Source organism: Verticillium dahliae, genomic scaffold (assembly GCF_000150675.1).
Source record: "Verticillium dahliae VdLs.17 supercont1.22 genomic scaffold, whole genome shotgun sequence".
In the NCBI taxonomy this organism is placed as follows: domain Eukaryota; kingdom Fungi; phylum Ascomycota; class Sordariomycetes; order Glomerellales; family Plectosphaerellaceae; genus Verticillium; species Verticillium dahliae.
Genome location: NW_009276918.1, coordinates 246227 through 263820, shown reverse-complemented (window position 1 = coordinate 263820; position 17594 = coordinate 246227). Strand labels below are relative to the sequence as shown.

General features: G+C 58.0%; 3 protein-coding genes across 3 annotated transcripts; 2 read left to right on the top strand and 1 right to left on the bottom strand.

Moving 5' to 3' along the window:
- Positions 1–437: 437 nt before the first annotated feature.
- VDAG_08759 (sucrose transport protein) lies at positions 438–2713 on the top strand (the record flags this gene model as incomplete). The annotated part of the gene is made up of 4 exons (XM_009651076.1): positions 438–913; positions 973–998; positions 1070–1381; positions 1572–2713. 4 exons carry the CDS (start codon positions 438–440, stop codon positions 2711–2713), a joined length of 1956 nt encoding a protein of 651 aa, XP_009649371.1.
- Positions 2714–3291: 578 nt separating this feature from the next.
- On the bottom strand, positions 3292–3840 carry VDAG_08758 (uncharacterized protein; the record flags this gene model as incomplete). The annotated part of the gene is made up of 1 exon (XM_009651075.1): positions 3292–3840. The coding sequence occupies one exon, from the start codon at positions 3838–3840 to the stop codon at positions 3292–3294; it is 549 nt and encodes a 182-aa protein (XP_009649370.1).
- A 2574-nt stretch (positions 3841–6414) lies between these two features.
- Positions 6415–9557, top strand: VDAG_08757 (F-box domain-containing protein; the record flags this gene model as incomplete). Its single annotated transcript, XM_009651074.1, has 3 exons — positions 6415–6699; positions 6942–8849; positions 8946–9557. The coding sequence occupies 3 exons, from the start codon at positions 6415–6417 to the stop codon at positions 9555–9557; spliced, it is 2805 nt and encodes a 934-aa protein (XP_009649369.1).
- Between the last annotated feature and the right edge of the window lie 8037 nt (positions 9558–17594).

Here is a 17594-nt window from a genome sequence, read left to right as displayed (position 1 = left end):
TCCCCCTTCCAAAGACAATAGGACCTTCATCTGGGCCCGCCTCAACCCCTCCCCAACTAGGTAGGTACCTAGGTAGGTAGGTACCTATGTTACCTGACTGTAGCATACCGCCAAACCTTGGTGCGTGGCTACCAAGACCTCAAAGTCAAGGACGGACCCCAATCTCCCCCCCTATAGTATCCCGTACAACAGCTACATAGGATACACTACTATGTACAGCGTCCAATAACGTTTTCGCTTCCTCGACCCGTGTTCTTTCGAACCAATGTCGGCTTTCACCTGCAACTCGTTTGTCACGCAATTGTCCAACGCGAACAAGACCGGGAGATTGGTTGATTCGGCCGCGTCATGGGTGCTTTGCTAGATGTGAAGCGCTCCTGAAAGAATTACGGCACGGACACCTGAACTGGCAGCTGCGGGAGCTCCACCCTCCCGCCATGGCTGCTGCGTTTCCGACGCGAGCCTCGACCTCAAACTCAACTCTGATTCCTACAGTCGCCCGAGACGCAGATTCCCGTGACGCTCATTGCCTCCGTGTCGACTCGGGAGGACATTCGACGCCCATCCTCACCCCGTCGCAGTCGAGCAACGGCCAACCCGACACCGATTCGAATCCGGACTTTGCTGACGACTGGCACCCATCACCTGCGACTAGCAATCCTGGTGGATACGTGGGACCCACGCGCCGCCCATCCAGCCTCAACCTCGAATTCGACCGCGACCGCAACCGCGACCGCAACCGCGACATTGACCGGCACGCCGGCGAGGTCATCGACGGGGCGCCGACAATCAATCGATCGATACGCGAGGAGGGATTCGCAGAAATGTCGACATGGGCGGGGCAGCCCCATATCAAGGGGAGCTCCGAGGCGATGCGCATGGTTCTCCTGACCTTCAACGCCATCGGCATCACGTAGGTGGAACCCAGGTCGCGTGCCGTGGCCACAGCTAGCATTGACCCGTCATCCACAGCTTCACATGGGGAGTGGAGATGACCTGTGAGTAGCAAGCATCGCGCGAACCTGGCGCCTCTTTTTCAGTAGATCACATGTTGACCCTGCGAATCCAGATTGCACACCATATCTCCTGAACCTTGGCCTCACCAAGAGCAATACTTCGCTGGTGTGGATTGCTGGGCCTCTGTCGGGACTCATTGTTCAGCCTATTGTTGGCGTCATTGCTGATCAGTCCACCTCAAAATGGGGTCGCCGACGTCCTTTCATCGTCATGGGCTCGATGATTGCCGCCTTGAGCATGATCGTTCTGGGCTTTACCCAGGAAATTGTGGGCTTTTTCGTTGCTGACGAGAAGTCTGCCCGCGGCTTCACGATAACGCTTGCCGTCCTGGCAATCTATGCCGTCGACTTTGCTATCAATGCCGGTGAGTTGACCCCATTGCATCCCGAGGACAGCATGAACTGACCAGTTGCCCAGTCATGTCCTGCGCCAGGAGCCTGATCGTCGACACTTTACCCATCGAGAAACAACAAGCCGGTGCGGCATGGTGTAAGTGATCCCCAGCCCCTCCAAAGTCAAATATAGCTCCTGGCCTCGTAGCTAACTCGACGCAGCCAGCAGAATGTCCGCCATGGGCCACATGATGGGGTATGGAGCGGGCGCCATCGACCTCGTAGGTATGTTGGGGACGACGCTTGGAGACACGCAGTTTAAGCAACTGACCCTGATCGCCACCTTCTTCATACTCTTCTCCTCGGGCGTGTCCTGCTGGGCCGTCACCGAGAGGGTGCTCATCTCAACCCGACCAGACTCTCGCAAGCCTGTCGGCCGTTTCAAGGTCTTCAGCCAGATCTGGTCCACGCTGCTCAACCTGCCCCCACGTATCCAGGCCATCTGCTGGGCACAGTTCTGGGCGTGGATTGGCTGGTTCCCCTTTCTCTTCTACAGCGCGACCTGGGTCGGCGAGACGTATTTCCGCTACGATGCGCCCGAGGAGGCAAAGAACTCCAAAGACATGCTCGGCGATGTCGGTCGCATCGGCAGTACCGCCCTCGTCATCTACTCCACCGTTACCCTCATTGGCGCCTGGCTCCTGCCCATGATCACAAAGTCACCAGACGACGAGAAGTACACGGCCCGCCCGCCCCAAGGGCTGGCTACCCTCGCAGAAAAGTTCAGCAAGCGCAAGCCCGACCTCATGACCGTCTGGATGGCCGGCCACCTCATGTTTGCGAGCGCCATGTTCATGGCTCCCTTCGCCGCCAGTTTCCGATTTGCCACTTTCCTCGTCGTCATCTGCGGACTCCCTTGGACCATTGCCATGTGGGCGCCCGTCACCTTTCTCGGCGTCGAGGTCAACAAGCTCAGCGGCGCCACCGAGGCTGGCGGCCCAGCCTACCGCCGCCTGTCCAACGCCGATGACATTGAGCTGCCAGCCATCAGCGCAGACCACGCTCTGCATCTGGAGCACGGGTCTGACACGCCCGGCGCCTCATCGTCAACGGGCGAACTGTCGGGCATCTATTTCGGTATCCTCAACATTTACTCAACGTTGCCGCAGTTTATTGGTACCTTCATCAGCACCATCGTCTTTACGATCCTCGAGCCCGGCAAGAGCCCTGAGCTTGCCAAGGGGGCCGATCCCGCTGAGCATCATGACACTGACGGGCCCAACGCCATTGCCGTATGTCTCTTCATCGGCGCCATCTCTGCGCTCGGCGCCGCATACGCCACGTCGAGGTTGCGATATCTGTGAAGTAGATGCATTTTGGGACAGACGTCAAGTGAGATGGAGTGACATGTACTAGAAATTTGAGCACTGGTTATGCACGGACGGGACCGTGTGCATGCCACAATCTTGTACCTACCTATATACGGAGTTGGGAGTCGCTGGATAGATCTCGGGAAAGAAGACCAAGCAAGCAACATGGATGGAATTTCTAAGGCATAAATCCTTGACATTGTCTCGCTAAACGAGTGGACTTGATATCGATATGTACTGTAGCCCGCTTCCTGCCGTCTCTCTCTCTCTCTCCCTCTCTACCTCCCAAAAGTCGTAGCGCCAAACACTCTCGTCGCGGTCACTGAAATAAAAACAAATGCTCCCGCCTCCACCATGGAACATGTAAATCAGAAAAGGAAGGAGAAAGAGGAGCGCGCATCGCCGCATGTTGAAGCGTCCTGACGTCAGAGGGTGTCTAGGCTGGGGGTATCTCGAAAAGGCGAGGCGCTGCGCAACGGGGGGAAACAGAAAGCACCACTGCCGTGGAGAGAACGAGAGGAAGACGCCATGCGTGCATCATTCCCTCTCTCTCTCGACCACAAGCGTCGGATCTATTTATCCTTTTCGTTCTCATTCTCCGAAACCTTCTCCCACTCGTCCTCGGTGCTCGCGCTCGACTGTGTCCCCGCCGCCGATGCCGGCCCGGAAGCGGCAGCGGCAGCGGCAGCGGATCGCTGCTTCAGCTCGCCGGCCGCAGACCCCTCGACCTCGACCTCCCTGCTCGCGCTGCCGGCCGTCTTGCGCGAGCGCACGGCCTGGTCGACGGCTGTGTCGACCTCAGTGTCGTCGTCGCTGCTGCTGCTGCTGCCGCCGCCGCCGCCCGGGGTATCGGCTGGTCCTCCGGGCGCGGCGGCCCTGTCGTTGTCGGCGGCCTCGCGGGCCTGGGCGATGGCCAGCTCGGCGGCGAACCAGTTGATGGCGCGCCAGAGGCCGGCGCAGAGGAAGGAGAGGACGATGAAGTGGATGGAGCGGGTGGCGGCAAGGAGGGCGAGGAGGGTCAGCTGGAGGGCGGCGAAGCTGGCGTTTGTGGCGTACAGGAGGGTTGGTGTTGTGCCCGGGGTGAAGACTGAGTTCCAGAGGTTCTCGGCGAAGGAGGCCATGATGGGCGGCGTGGGGCGTGGGATGTTGAGCGACAGGGCGACAAAGGCGACGAGGAGGTCGGGTCTGTCGGGAAGCGAGGAGGTCGGCGGGGGCGTTTGTCGGCGGGGGCGTTTGTCGGCGGGGGCGTTTGTCGGCGGGACAAGGTGGTCGCTGCGTGCTGATGTGGTGTAAACGTTTCCGTCGAACGGTGTTGTGTAGGGGGGGTCCTTCGTGGCTCGCTTTATCGGAGGGCTGCGGGAGATCCGCCAAAGGGAGAAGAGGGGCTGAGGTTGTCGTGCGCGAGAGATGCAAGTGTGATGCGATGCGATGCGATGCTAGGCGCGAGGCTGCCTGGTTTTTGCTGCCCAAGGTATATATGGGTGGATCGGGGGCGACAGCAACGTGGTTCGAGCTGGTGACGAGACGGCGTGGGGAGTCAAGCTTGGCTCAGTTGAGAACAGGCCAGCAGGTCGATTTGACTGACGATGACGTGGAGGACAGTTTGTGTGTTCAGAGTCGTGATGGGTGCGATTGAGGCATCAGAGGCGGAGGAGGCAGAGATGGAGGGGCTGGTCGTCGCCTGGCACCTGATGATGCACGCCTGCCCGGTGCACGCTGCGTGTAGGGCGGGTACGTACCGCTGTGATGACGGGGGAGTCACTCACGGGCATGGCGCCGGCCCGATGCAGGCCTCGGTGGGTTCAACTTTGATGCGAGGACCCCAGAGGCAAGGTGCCTAGATCGCTTTGCGACCTTTGCGACTCTATTCTTGCTATGTGCTCTACTCAAATGGTGCATGCCCATGGCATGTCCAGTGGGCAAAAAAATCCGTCTTCATGGAGGCCATCATTCAGTCACATGTCCTTGGCAGTATTCGCTGATCGGGTTCATCTGAGCACGGCACTTGGCTGCGTCGCGACTTGGCTGTCGATCCTGAAACGGACATTGAACTCTGAAGATGAGGCTTGCGCCGGCTTACTCTCACCAGGTCCTGGAGGGCCAGCTGGGCGCGAGAGCCGATGTGGGGAGCTTCAGATTGAGTGATGATCATGGGGTCCTGTTGAAGGCTGTCTGTCACTTCATCGTCTGGGTACCTTACCTATCCACGGCTGCTCTCCAGCCAGCACCTCGCGTTGAAGAGACATGTCACAGCGCCCATTCCAGGGGGTGGGGTGCTGGGGCACTGGACGCTGGGGACGACGGGAGCGGTCGGTGGGTACCTGTCTTCTTTCCACAGGCGCCTACTTACCCTACCTTAGGTATCTGCCTTACCTAGGTACCTTAGGTATCTGCCTTACCTACCTCCCTAGGCTGGTACTGTCGGGCTATACTTAGCAAGGTAGGACTGTAGGCACATGCTCTCTCGTGCCATGGTTACATCCATTCCTGCGATGAGCATCTCGATAATGGGCAGACAAAGGAGGTCGGAAAATCGAACCAGCAGACCGGTACCTGTGTAGTCGTCGAGTCAGTCCAAGGCACACGCTGCTCGGCAGTCTCACCCCCATCGTGCTGGTTCCAGCTGAAGAAAGGCACTTTGGAAGCTGAACCCCCCCCCTGAATACGCTCTTGGGGTGGAGTGGCATCCGCCCCCCCCCCCCCATGTGAGCCCGTGCCAGCCCGTGCCAGCAGAAGCGGGACGTCCGGAGACGGCCTGGCACGAGTCCCCTTGACCCCCCAGCACCCAATGATAGGGTGTGATGTGGCACCCCAGCGTAGCACCCCTACCTGGGAGGCAGGCAAGGCAGGTCCCCTGGCCGCCTTAGTGTCTCGGTGTGCCGGCCTTGGGTGGACCCACCGTGGCCCACCGCAACTGCCTGGACGCTTCTGGAGTCTGGATGCGCCTTCTGCTGGCCCCGTCGCAGCCTCAACAGCAACAGCAAGAGCAACAGCACCGCAACTGCAACTGCACGCTGCACGCCGCATGTTGCACGCTGTGCACACTGGCCGGAAGCACCACCAAGCACCAAGCACCTCCAAGCACCAAGCACCTCCAAGCACCAAGCACCTTCAAGCATCAAGCACCAAGCACCACGCACCGCGCACCCTTGCGAGACAAGGCACGCCGATGACGGGACCGGGCTCCCTGACCCCAACCCATCTCAACCTGAGGTGACTGAACGTCCATTTCGAGAAGCACCACCAAACCGAACGCCCTGTCTCCCCAGCCACAAGGTTCGCCCGTCGCCAGCACGAGCACGAGCACGAGCACAACCGCGAACACGAGCTTGAACCCTCTCTCTCTTGCCTACCTACCTGACCTAGGTAAGGTACCTTAGGTTTCGACCTGAACCTGCGAGTCCCAATCATCGCCTGCTTGATCCTCGCCCTTTCCAGCCCGCGTCGGACGGACAAGAACATTCAACCTACAATCACAACCACAGCCTTTCTTCTTCTGTATCACGTATTCTGGTTCATCGTTCATTCCCGCCCCGTCGCCGCCGTATACCCTTCCCCCCGAACGACGACGAGACCTTCACTCTCAGCATCACCAAACTTCTTCTCTCCTGGGGACCTCTCCCCCTTCGACCAAAGTCCCGATCCATACTACCCTCCGCAATTGACCCAAGAGCATGAGCTCCCGTCCACCCATGATGGCCACGGCGACGTCTTCCCAGTGTCCCGATCAGCCCCCGGCCCACGACCCGTCATCACTGTTACACGCGACCGATGTCGTACCACCAACGGCACCCGACGAGCAACGCCCACCCTCCCAGGCCGACGGCCAGCTCCCGCCAAATCCCACAGAAGAAGCCGCCATGGCCCTGCGCAAGCTGCTCAAAGGCAAAGAGGAGGAATGGAGTGCCGTCTCGAGGCGCACCGGTCGATTGACCCTGCTCGAGCTGCCCTTTGACATCTTGCGGCTGATTGTCAACGAGGTATGTCGCTTGCCCGTCCCCCTTCCCCATGCTCTATCCTTCTCCTTCCCTTTTCCCCAGAAGAAACCCGTCTCCTTGCCTTTTCCAGAAGAAACCCGTCTCGTTGCCTTTTCCAGAAGAAACCCGTCTCGTTGCCTTTTCCAGAAGAAACTCGTCTCCTTCCCTTTTCCCAGAAGAACCCCGTCTTTCCCAATGCACCATGCAGCGCCGTGTTTGCTGACGCTTCTCATTCGTTCGCCCAGATCACACATACAAACGATCTGACCTCCCTCGCCTTGACGAATTCGACCCTCCACAATCTCGCCGTTCCACACATCTACTCTCGCTTCGATATCGTGTGGCCTGACGCCACCCAGCTTGCCCAATCTGATTCCAAAAGCGTTGATGCCCTCACCTATGGCTTGTCAACCCTCTGTCTGGGCAGCAACTTTGCCGTGCGCGCCCAGAAGATGTTCTCGCCGAACCGCAGCGGCGGACTGCCTCCCATGGCACGCCTGCACAACGACTACGCTCGATACATCAAAAAGTTCTCCTTGGGCAATGGCCCCGACGACTGGGTCGCCGAGTACATGATTACCAAGGAGAGCGGCAAGATGCTGGGAACCCTCGTCGCCCTGGCCGTCGCCAAGATGGCAAGCCTCGAGACCTTTGTCTGGGACATGCCCACCGGCGTCCTCTCCGACATCTTCATGGCCTTGGCCTCCATCCAGGATCGCGATCCGAATGAGCAGTCCAAACTCGAGCGCGTCTGGGTGCGCTGGCACGACAACGCCGATGCCTCGGCCGCCTCGTCCTCGACCAGCCCCAGCTCGTCCATAGAGACACAGGGCGTCGTGCCCATCGGCAGTACCTTGACGCCTATCGGCATTCTCATTCCGTCGACGGCATCACATCCTCGGCCCAGGGCGCCTATCCCTTTCGCCGAAAGCCGTGTCGAGTTTCCGACGTTCAGTGTCCTGCCGCCGTTGAAGAGTCTGTCTGTCCTCGACATTGATGAGCTCTCCTATCTCGACGAGCTCGCTGTTGCCATCGGTAACTCGCACGAGAATCTGGAGGAGCTGCGCGTGGGCATCTCCGCCAAGGCGGCACACTCCGACTTTGTCCAGACATGGGATGGGCCGGGCTTGCACCAGGTCGACCACAATGCGCGCTGGCCTGGCGAGAGCACAATCGGCGATCGCAGGTTGGGCGGTGTCCTGGGGGTGCTGGTAGGCAAGATCTACGACATTCGCAGAAAGTCTGCATCCAAATCCAGGGCCAAAAGCGCCCTCGCACCGGCCAGTGTCGAAGCTGTTGCGCCCGTGCCCGACGCTGCTACAGTCGTTGGCGATGATGCCGCGCCCACTGGCCATCACCAAGATGTCGCTGTCCAGGGTGGTGACGAACCGAGCCCCGTGTCCGCCGCCGACGAAGCAGCGGACATGAACCTTTCGAGCCCTTCGACTGTTGACCACGTTCCTGGAACAGCCTCGACGACGGAGCATGGACCCCGGACCTCTACAGCACCGCATCGTGAGCAGCTACAACGGTCGAATGACGACCAGACAATACGAAAACGACTCGACGGCAAGCTGAAGCTCAAAACACTGGAATTGGAGCGCGTGCCCCTATCGATCCAGGTCTGTACAAAGGCAATCGACTGGACTGTCCTCACGAGCTTGACCATTTTGGAGTGCGCTCAACACGAGACCCTGTGGAAGGTCCTCCGCAAGCAATTCCAACCGACGCCTCCAGTGACGTCAGGTCACGAAAATGGCAGCTCTCCCAAGCCCTCGCCGGTGACTCGAGTACAATACCATCTCAACGTAAAAAAGATCCACACGGACATGGCATCACTGCCTCTCATCAACTTTATCAAAGATACCCTGGAACCGAACAGTCTTGAAGTATTTTTCCTCCAAGACAGGCGGCGGTCTGTACCTCCGGCTGTGACCATCTCGCAAATCTTCAAGGGCGCCATCAAACGCCACCGCTCTAGTCTTCGCAAGGTCCTCCTCGACAGCTCTGAATACAAGGCCCCCCACGGCAACCTGCCTGAGAGTTTCCGATGGCTCAACTGGACCGCCACCACAGAGATGCTCCTTTACATGACGAGCGGACGCATGGTCAGCCTGAGAGAGCTGTCCATGTCTCTGCAGTATCGCGACTGGGTACGTTGGGCTATTCTTCGGGCGGTTTAACGCCCCCCCCCCCCCCCCCCTCCCTTTTTAAACTTTGGATGAAACTGCTTGCTCACACAAAAATAGCACACGCTCCTCCAACGCCTCATCGGTCTGCCCCAGTTGCGCTCCCTGCACATTCCAAAAATAGCAGACCACGCAGCGGGCAACTACGACCCCCGGGAGCTCGCCCTGCAGATCGTGGACATCATCTCGCTGCGCCCAGAGATCCAGCTCTGCTACGTTGGCATTGGCAAGAAGTGCTTTGAGATTCTCGAGAATAAACCCCTCGATTCGTCCACGCACGGCGTCGCCACCACGGACCCCACGGCTGAAGCAGGCGCGCCTGGTAGCGGCCACGTCGTCCCAGGCCAGCACGGTTCAGGTGGCGACGAGGCCGCCGACGACGACGAAGAGGACGCGAGCGACGATGACGAGGATGCGAGCCAGGTCGACACATCAGAAGACGAGAACGAGGATGGGCCTGGCGGTGGTGGTGCAGGCAACGCCAACGACGCAGCGAGCGCGGTTGATGTTGATGACTCGCAGTCCGAGGCGTCGCTTGGCTCCAGCGACTCCGACGCAGACTCGTTCCGTGAGGCGGACCACGTCGGGGCCAGGCCGCGCCTGCGCCTGCGTGAAATCCTATTCTACGACGACAAGGTTGCCATCTTCAAAGCGCGCCACGGACGACTATAAATTGGGGGTTCGCCTTCGTTGCGGTATGGCTCACAGGTGAAGACGAGCCCTTCGTCCCCACGGGGAACACATGGTGGAGGATGTAATAGGGTCCACAATCTTGAGGGTTGCGGGTTAGCATGGACAGACAGGGCAAAGATTCGGGTCGTCGACGACCCTGAACTTGAATCTGGATCTGGGCCTGGGGTGTACGACGATCTTGTGCTCTCTTTCTCTTTTTCTTCTTCTTCTTCTTTTGCTGCATCTGTTGCGTCTACGATACCATCCACAGCATTTTTTGATCTGCTTGCTTTTGTCTTTTTCTCCCCCTTGGTTTTGGTTCTGCTGCTCGCCTGCCTGCGTCTCGTTGCGACACGGTTGGATTCGAAAAGCGTAAAGGAAAGGCGCGGAAGGATGGGAAACATCGGCTGGGCATTTCTAGGTAGGTAGCCAGAGCGGAGGGAAATGGACACATCGCGAGAGCGTTCGGCGCTTTGTTCTTCTTCCATCTGGTATAAGCCTATCCTTTTTCATTTTCTGGTTCACCCCGTACACTTGTTCGTGTGATGTCCGTCGCCGTCTTCCAGTTGCCCCTTTTCGTGTCCGGTCCCCGTCGTCTGGTGGCTTTTTCTCGTTTCCTTTACCGCATCGCCCATCTGCAACGATGCTCAGTTCCACAACTGGAATCCATCCAAGGCAAGACAGACGCCTCCTAGTAAGTAACCCACCAGGAAAAGCAGGATCTCGCCCCCCCTTTCCTGATGCCCCAGCCCAGACCATCCACCTCACTCGTCATTATCTACCTATTTTTGCACATGGTGCTAGGAATCACCACCAGTACCAACCACCTCGTCCACCCGGCAGCAGAAACAGATCGTCCACCCGGCGTAAGAAGCAGATCGTCTCTGGTCGGGGCTGGCAGTGACGTTCACCAGGGACGAATGACGTACGGGAGAGGCACGCCCCGACCAGGGAAGACTTGGCTTTCGTTGTTTTGTCCTTTTTTTGCCCCAGCGAGCTATGCTGTTCCCTTTTCCACGCCCTGCCACGCCCCCTTCACCCCCCTCCTCTAGCTCCCACGGCCCCCGCTCTCGACCGGGACGCCACGGCCACGCCCCCGTCGGGCAGCGGCAGAGCGAACGAACGAACGAACGCGCGCCAAGAAAAGGGGGAGAGTGACGAAAGGACTGGACGGGAGGTGACGGAGGGCTGGGCTGGGCTGGGCTGGGCTGGGCAGGGCAGGGCAGGGCAGGGCAGGAGACGGGATGGGAAGAATAGGGGTGTGTGTGTGTGTGTGTGTGTGTGTGTGTGTGTGCGTGTCTGCATCTGCGCGCGCCCTCGCAAGGGGGAGGGGCGCCTCAGACCTGGACTGGCTGGCTGGCTGGCTGGCTGGCTCCGCGAAGATACTCCGCGCTAGAGAGATGCAGTCCGCGAGGGGGGGAGAGGTACTACGGTTTCGGGAGGAAGAGACGCGATCCCTCCCACCTCCTCGAGGCACGCCCCCTCCCTATCAGCTTTTCCCATCTCCTGACGAACGAACAGTGCCGGGAGCACAGCCAACGAAGCCGATTCCGGTTGGCTTCAAGGAGACACTCGGCAGAGGAGGGCTTTTTTACGGTCTTGGTGGGTGGGTGGGCATCTCTTCTAGCCTATCCTGTGCCGCCGCATACGGTGTCAAGAGAAGTGAAGGAGGGGTGTCAAGGTAGCGCGCGGAAGAAAGAGAGAGGGAGGGGGGCGCATGAGTCGCGATAAACGGACTTGCCAGGTAGATTCTCGCTTGTCTTCTTCCTTTGCCCTGCTGCGGTTCGCCTAGGACGGTTAAAATCACGCGATAAAACGGCCAGAACTTTGTGGTGTTGGGGACCGGCTAGGCGAGGCACGAGGGATGGGCCGGAAGGATCACGACCCCTGCTATAAGAAGGCCAGGCAGCTCTTGTGAGAGCGCTGCATGGTGTTGAAAGGGGCCCTCGAGGGGGTGTCAGCGGTAGATTCATAGTATAACCGCGACTCTCACCAGACCAGATTAAAAGACACGTTAATGACGTGGAGAAGATCGGTCTGCTCAAAAACTGTCCTCCGCACATGGTCGACCGTGTTACAGCTCAACAAGCCATTGCTGTACCTCGTCGATGTCCCAGCATCATCCGAATATGCAAAGGCTTCCAAGTTAGTGATAACTCGTTCGCTGAACGTCGATGGTAGGCAGGGTTTGACAGCCATTCCCCGTGGTGCGTTCATTGACTCAGGCCCTATGCAGAGACGGATGGACTATATTTCTTGACGAAGGAATATCTGGCATGGCTCTAATTTCCTGGAGACCCCTAGACACAGATATAGACCCTTTGCAGAAACTTAGATGATCACAGACTGTTTATGGGTGGTAATTGCCCTTGTTACCTGCGAGATTCGTCTGTTGCGAATCCTTTTTACCAGAAATAGCAAGCGAGCAAGGTGACCACAAGCTCGTCGCCGACGGCGATGGCTAATCCAGATTGATAACTCAATCTGGAAAGATCGATCTTGCCATTCACCCTACATGCAAGCTTATGCTGGGTCTAGAGAGGTCGCTACGGAGTCTAGCCGATAGATGATGGCCGTGCCTGACCAAGAGATGAGATGCCAGTCTTCCCACAGAGCGTTTCCATTGCCCAGGGTCTCCCTGGTACGAAGCGTGACATGGAGTATCTACAGTCTTCGTGAAGTGTGGTGTAATCATGGTGCATGATTTTGCGCCATTCCTTCGGGTCTCCCAGACCTCATTGAGGCGACTCGGCGGCGGCATCCGTTGAATCTCCACTGTGGTCGGATGGAGGGCCGATTCAGGGGCCCATCAGGCCGTCGCCCACGAGGCCGGCGCCGTGCACATGCACTCCTCGGGTCCCTGTCAAGGCTGCCAGGTTCTGGCTCCTGTTTCTATTCAAAGAAACAACGGGAGCTGAGGAGTAGTGCACCGGCCAACCCCAAGGGCGGCCAAAGCTCACCGGCCCTTCGCCGTGGGCTGAAACATCTGGCAGGTGAGGTGCAGAAGGGAAATTGCGATCAAATCCAGGGGCTGGCGGGTCAACGATTTGCAGGTGATCGGCGGATTTTGACATGGAGCTTTAGGCACGCCGCCGTGCTTTGATCTTCTTCCAGTCACACCAAGAACGCGATTGAAGAGGCAGGATTCGGGGGCCGAGCGACCATCTCGTGCGCACAAGAGAACGCGGTGGTAGTCGCCCTACAGGCTGACGTGAGAGTGTAAGGCTGATGCCGGCATGCAAGTTGATAATTGGGGGCCATTCTTGTCCACTGTTACGCGGGTGGGATGGTTGGTTTGATGATCTCACTACGTGCGCACCGAGTGCAAATATCGTCGAGTCGAAAAGCAGGTGCTGCTCTTGCACCCCCCCTCTCGCCTTGGACAGCTCGCTTCCTCTTCCCAGCTCAATGGATGGTGTCAATGTGGTTCGCCAGGTCAGGGTGATCAACCTTGACTGCCAGGATCCCAAAGAGCACATCATTTCCGAATTGCATTGTCCTCTGCGCTGCCTGAGTCGAGATGCGGATGAAAACTGGACGAACGCTTGGGGGGCCGGGGCCCAGGATCGACGACGAAGAATAAATAGCAACTTTGCGGGGATAAGGTTGCTGTTTGATGGGGTCTAAACCTTCATCCGTCCTACCATCACACCATCCCCTGCTCTCTTGCCCTGACCATTGGTCTCCGCCGGGACAACGGGTTGAATGAGGATAAACCCAAACAGAAACATTGGTTCAGGGCTTGGGGACCCGCATCGGCATCTTTGCCACTTCTTGCCCAGTCTGTCGAGATATACCGCAAATCTGCTGGTGTGAATTGGAAGCCGCAGTGACATTTCCACGGCACAGAAATGAGAGGGGGCGATCGACCAGGCTTCTATTCTAGGCTCGACGTCAAGGACATCCTCCCAAGGCCTGAATCGATAGCGCTGAGGTCGCCGCTGGACTAGAACGAAGGGGCGTGGGAAGCGGAAATTGCCAACTGACGACTTGGCAGGTTTGTACTGCAGGCTTTGTAAGAAAGACCCTGCATATTTCCATGTCCAACGGTTCGAACGTGCATCGACCGGGTCAGCCGTAGGAGGAATAGACGTCGCCCAGAAATTGCCTTTTTGGGAGAGTCAACCTCTTTGATGGGGCAGCAGTACTCAGTGGAATCCAGCAACACTTTCGAAGCGGTGGATGCTTCTCCCGGCTTTCTTTTCCCGCCCTTGTCGCTCTTGTCGCCACTTACCTACCATCTGCAGTACGATGGGCGGTATGATGACCCTAGCTTGGGCCAGGCAAGCCCAGGCCAGACTTTTGCAGGGCGGATGGGGCGAAGATCTTGTCTAGTCCATCACGAATTGGGAATCGATTTGAACCTGACAAGAAATGATGTAGGCGTACGTCCATCAGAGACGCGGGTAGGTATACCCAGTCAGGAAGGCGAAGAGGGCATTCATGGTAGTGGCATGCAGCTCGATCCGGTTGGGAACAAGAGCTTCGGGGGGTTCGTTCAAACGTGTGAAATGACGTTGCGGATACTATTCGAGGCGACCACGTTGTTGCCGATCGCGTTGCCTGGTGGGCACCGGGTACCGCACTGAGCATCTCGGCGGATGGGTGTGGGAGTTCTGTGACCACCATTGACAATCTCAGGTAATTCAACAGGGAGACAGACCTGTCGTGGGGCGTCAATGACGTCTTGTGGCCCTGTCGCGTTCTGGCCCCGGTGCCTTGTCACAACGCACCCAAACAATCAGTGGACCAGGGACCGGATTGTCATGTTACCCTGTATCTAGCTGAGAGGGTCGGTGAAAGACCCAAGAATGGCAGCCAAGCCCGCCTTGCCATCCATATGTAGACTACCGTGATGGAAGTAATGCATGTAAATGTCTGTTGATAGTCAGGCAGCAGATTAACATACATGTACATGTACAGATGGTTGATTGAAACACCAGTATGTGCCTCCCCTCGTCTGGCCCTGTGACACATGATTCAACAGCGGGTGGAAATGGTGGCCGGAACCATGAGCAGCCGAGGTGGTGGTAGATGCACGGCAGAGCATTCGGTCTGCTACCGTAAGTCTTTGCTTCTTCTTTTGGGCTGGAAACAACCGCGAGGGGCTTGCTTGGCTACTGGCTCGGAGAGTTTCCAGGATGCCGAGTCATGAACCATGGGGATGACATGACCAGATAGATTAGCAGATCGATCGCAACAGTCGGTCGGTGCAACAGTCATGTACTTTGCTGGCCTTCGGTCAGCAGTCGGTGGCACGGAGGTTTCGCAGCTGAGCCTTTGATCCGCGAACAAGAGACGGCCAGTGACTCAGTATGAGTAAAGAGTCGGTAACCTTGACATGTCTCACGTGTTTGGGGGCCAACTTACGCCTATTGTCGCACTCAAGCTGAAAGACCGCGGTCTGTGTGTGCCATGAGCCTACCAATAGAGCCGTACCTGTTGTGCCCGAACTGTCTGTGATGGGTATTGAAGACGTCGAGAGTGCTCAGAGATTTCTTGCACACTCAGACACATCACAGATTTGCTTTTCGCCTAGCAACCGGGGCCGGGCGACGTAGGGTCCCGAAGGTAGGTTAACCCCAACGAGGAGCAGACCCTGATCCCAGAGGCCTCATTCCAACTCGCGAGAGAGTTGCGCTGGTGAATGATCATAGTCCTAGTTCAGGCCAGGGTACCCTCCTAGCTTGAGTCGCTGCTTTGGGTGCCGGGGTGGTGTTGACTGGGGTCAGTCTGCGGGATTTGAGCAGACCTCGTGGCCAAACTTCATCTCGCCAAAGCTGGATGGCGAATTACTCCGTTTGAAATCCGCTCGCTTCGCCTTGTCTAGCGTGAGCGGTGACCTATTTTGAGAGGAGGACCTTGAGAAGGGACCGGGCAAGGAAGCTAGGCCTGGGGGAAAACAACATAGTGAGAGCAGATCGAAGGGGGGGCCCATGTTGAAGAGGTGCGGACAGCATGAAGGCCGTGATGGGGTCGACAGGATGAGGGGCAAAGCCGATTAGCCTCCTCGCATTTGGCGCAGCAAAGAAGCATCACGCGCAACGTACAACAGGCACCGAGCCCCCTTCTGTCCAGATACTTCAGCCACGGGGCGAGACGCGGCACGAGCGGCGTGACGCGCGCTTGTCGCGGTTAAGAAACAGCAACCGCCACCACCACCACTGCTGGCAAAGTTCGTCTGTGCGTCTGTGTCCACCCAAGCCGACTGTGCTGTGCCACTGTGGGATGCGCTGGCCGGGGTGTCGATAATGCCGCACTGCTCCGTTCGGCTACAGGCAAGCAGGGGGTCTGACGTGGGAATGGTGCCATTCTCGACCGTTGCGAGAAGCACGCTTGAGCGGCAAAAGCTCTTGATACGTCATGCTTTCTGGCGCGACGGACACCAAACCGTCGACAGAAGCGCCAGGGATCACGGCACTGTTGACAGTCGAGCGGAAGTCTTTGCAGGCGTGGTAACGTAACGTAGGACGGTTGCCTGTCCTGGCCCTCATCGCGCCAGAGGTAGGTAATAAGGTCGGGTATCGGGCACTGACCGTTACATGTGCTGATAGCCAAGATAGCAATCGATTATCCCCGTACCTTACCGAGCTAAGGTGCCTAGTCTGGGTCAGTAGTCTGGGTGACAAGTACGGTGCCACAAACGAGCATTCCGACTCTACCGGCTTTTTTCGACGGTTGTCCGAATGCAAAGATGCAGCAGGAAAGCTTCAATGAGTTAATCAAGTGAGAACGAAGGCCGGGAGAATAGGTAGCTGTCGGAAACACGTCTTGCTGATGCCCGTGCAACGACGGAAGATGAGGACGTGGGTCCCGCGTGGGAGGTTTCCTCAAAGCCGGAGCGCCGAAGGCACTTGGACATCGTGCGTGACAACCATGCTACCAGCAAAACCATAGCCGATGCTAGACGCAAGGCCGGCTTGGAAGAGTTCAGGTAAATGACGATGAGAAAGGAGCGCCGTTCATCTTACGACGGGCGTTGAGACCCAGGGTCAAGGATTACGAAAAGAGAGCGGCCGAAGAAAATCAGGTGACTGGGGGGAGGGGGGGGGCCGGGAGTTTGCATGTGCGACCACGAAATGGTCCTCATCCTAGCTCGATCAAGCTGGAAGGAAGACAGTCCATCAGATGCAAGAACGGCCGAGGCCAAGGCCACGGTCATGGTCATGGTTCAAGGCAGATGAGAGGGAAGGCAAATGAACGGGAAAAAAAAAAAAAAAAACAGTGACAGGCAAGGGCGACCAGGCTGGCGCGAAAAGAGTGCCTGATGCTCGAGTGTGGTTGTGGTTGTGAGCATGTGCGCAGGAGCTAGAGCCACCAGCCACCAGCCAAATGCCAGAGCCTAGCCTCGGGCCCGAAGCAAGTGTAGCCCGCCTGCCTGGCCCCACCGGCCCTTGTCCTGGAAAGTAATAAGGCCAAAAATATCCCAGGTGTCCAGGGTAGGTCCCCCGAGATCTTTTGGTGCCTCCAGGTTGTACTAGTACTGACATACTGCCCGAGTAACGTACGCATACATAGTACTCAGGCAGCATGGCACCGGGGTGAGGCTCCAAGTTCCGATGCTGTATGTTTCGATAATGGCAGTAAAGTGAGGAGAGCGGCAGTGAAGTCAGGAGAGTGGACAAATTGGGACGGCGAGCGCAGTGGCCCTTGCCTTGGCTGACCCGGAACCGTTTCGACTGCTGATGCGCGTCGGTGTTGCTTCGCGCATCCAAAGCCCGGCCCCATTTTTCGTGCGCTCCGCTGCTCTTGCCCAAGGCATGTGTTGTCCCTGGTCGGTCGGTGAGCTGGTGTCAATCCTGCCACAGGCTGCTCCACCGCCCTCGACGGGCTGACGGTGGCCAGGCTAACGGGCTAAGTCGTCTAACCTTCTGCATCCGGTTAGCCGCCCACTCGGGCTTTTTGCCGCGACCCGGCCCCCTTCGTTGGCAGCAACGCGGGTGGCGGCGACTGGCGGTAAAAGCACGGGACCCGAAAGACGCCAGATGAGGCTTGGCGAATGGGAATGTGCCAAGTCCAGAGTGGCTTCTCCTTCCT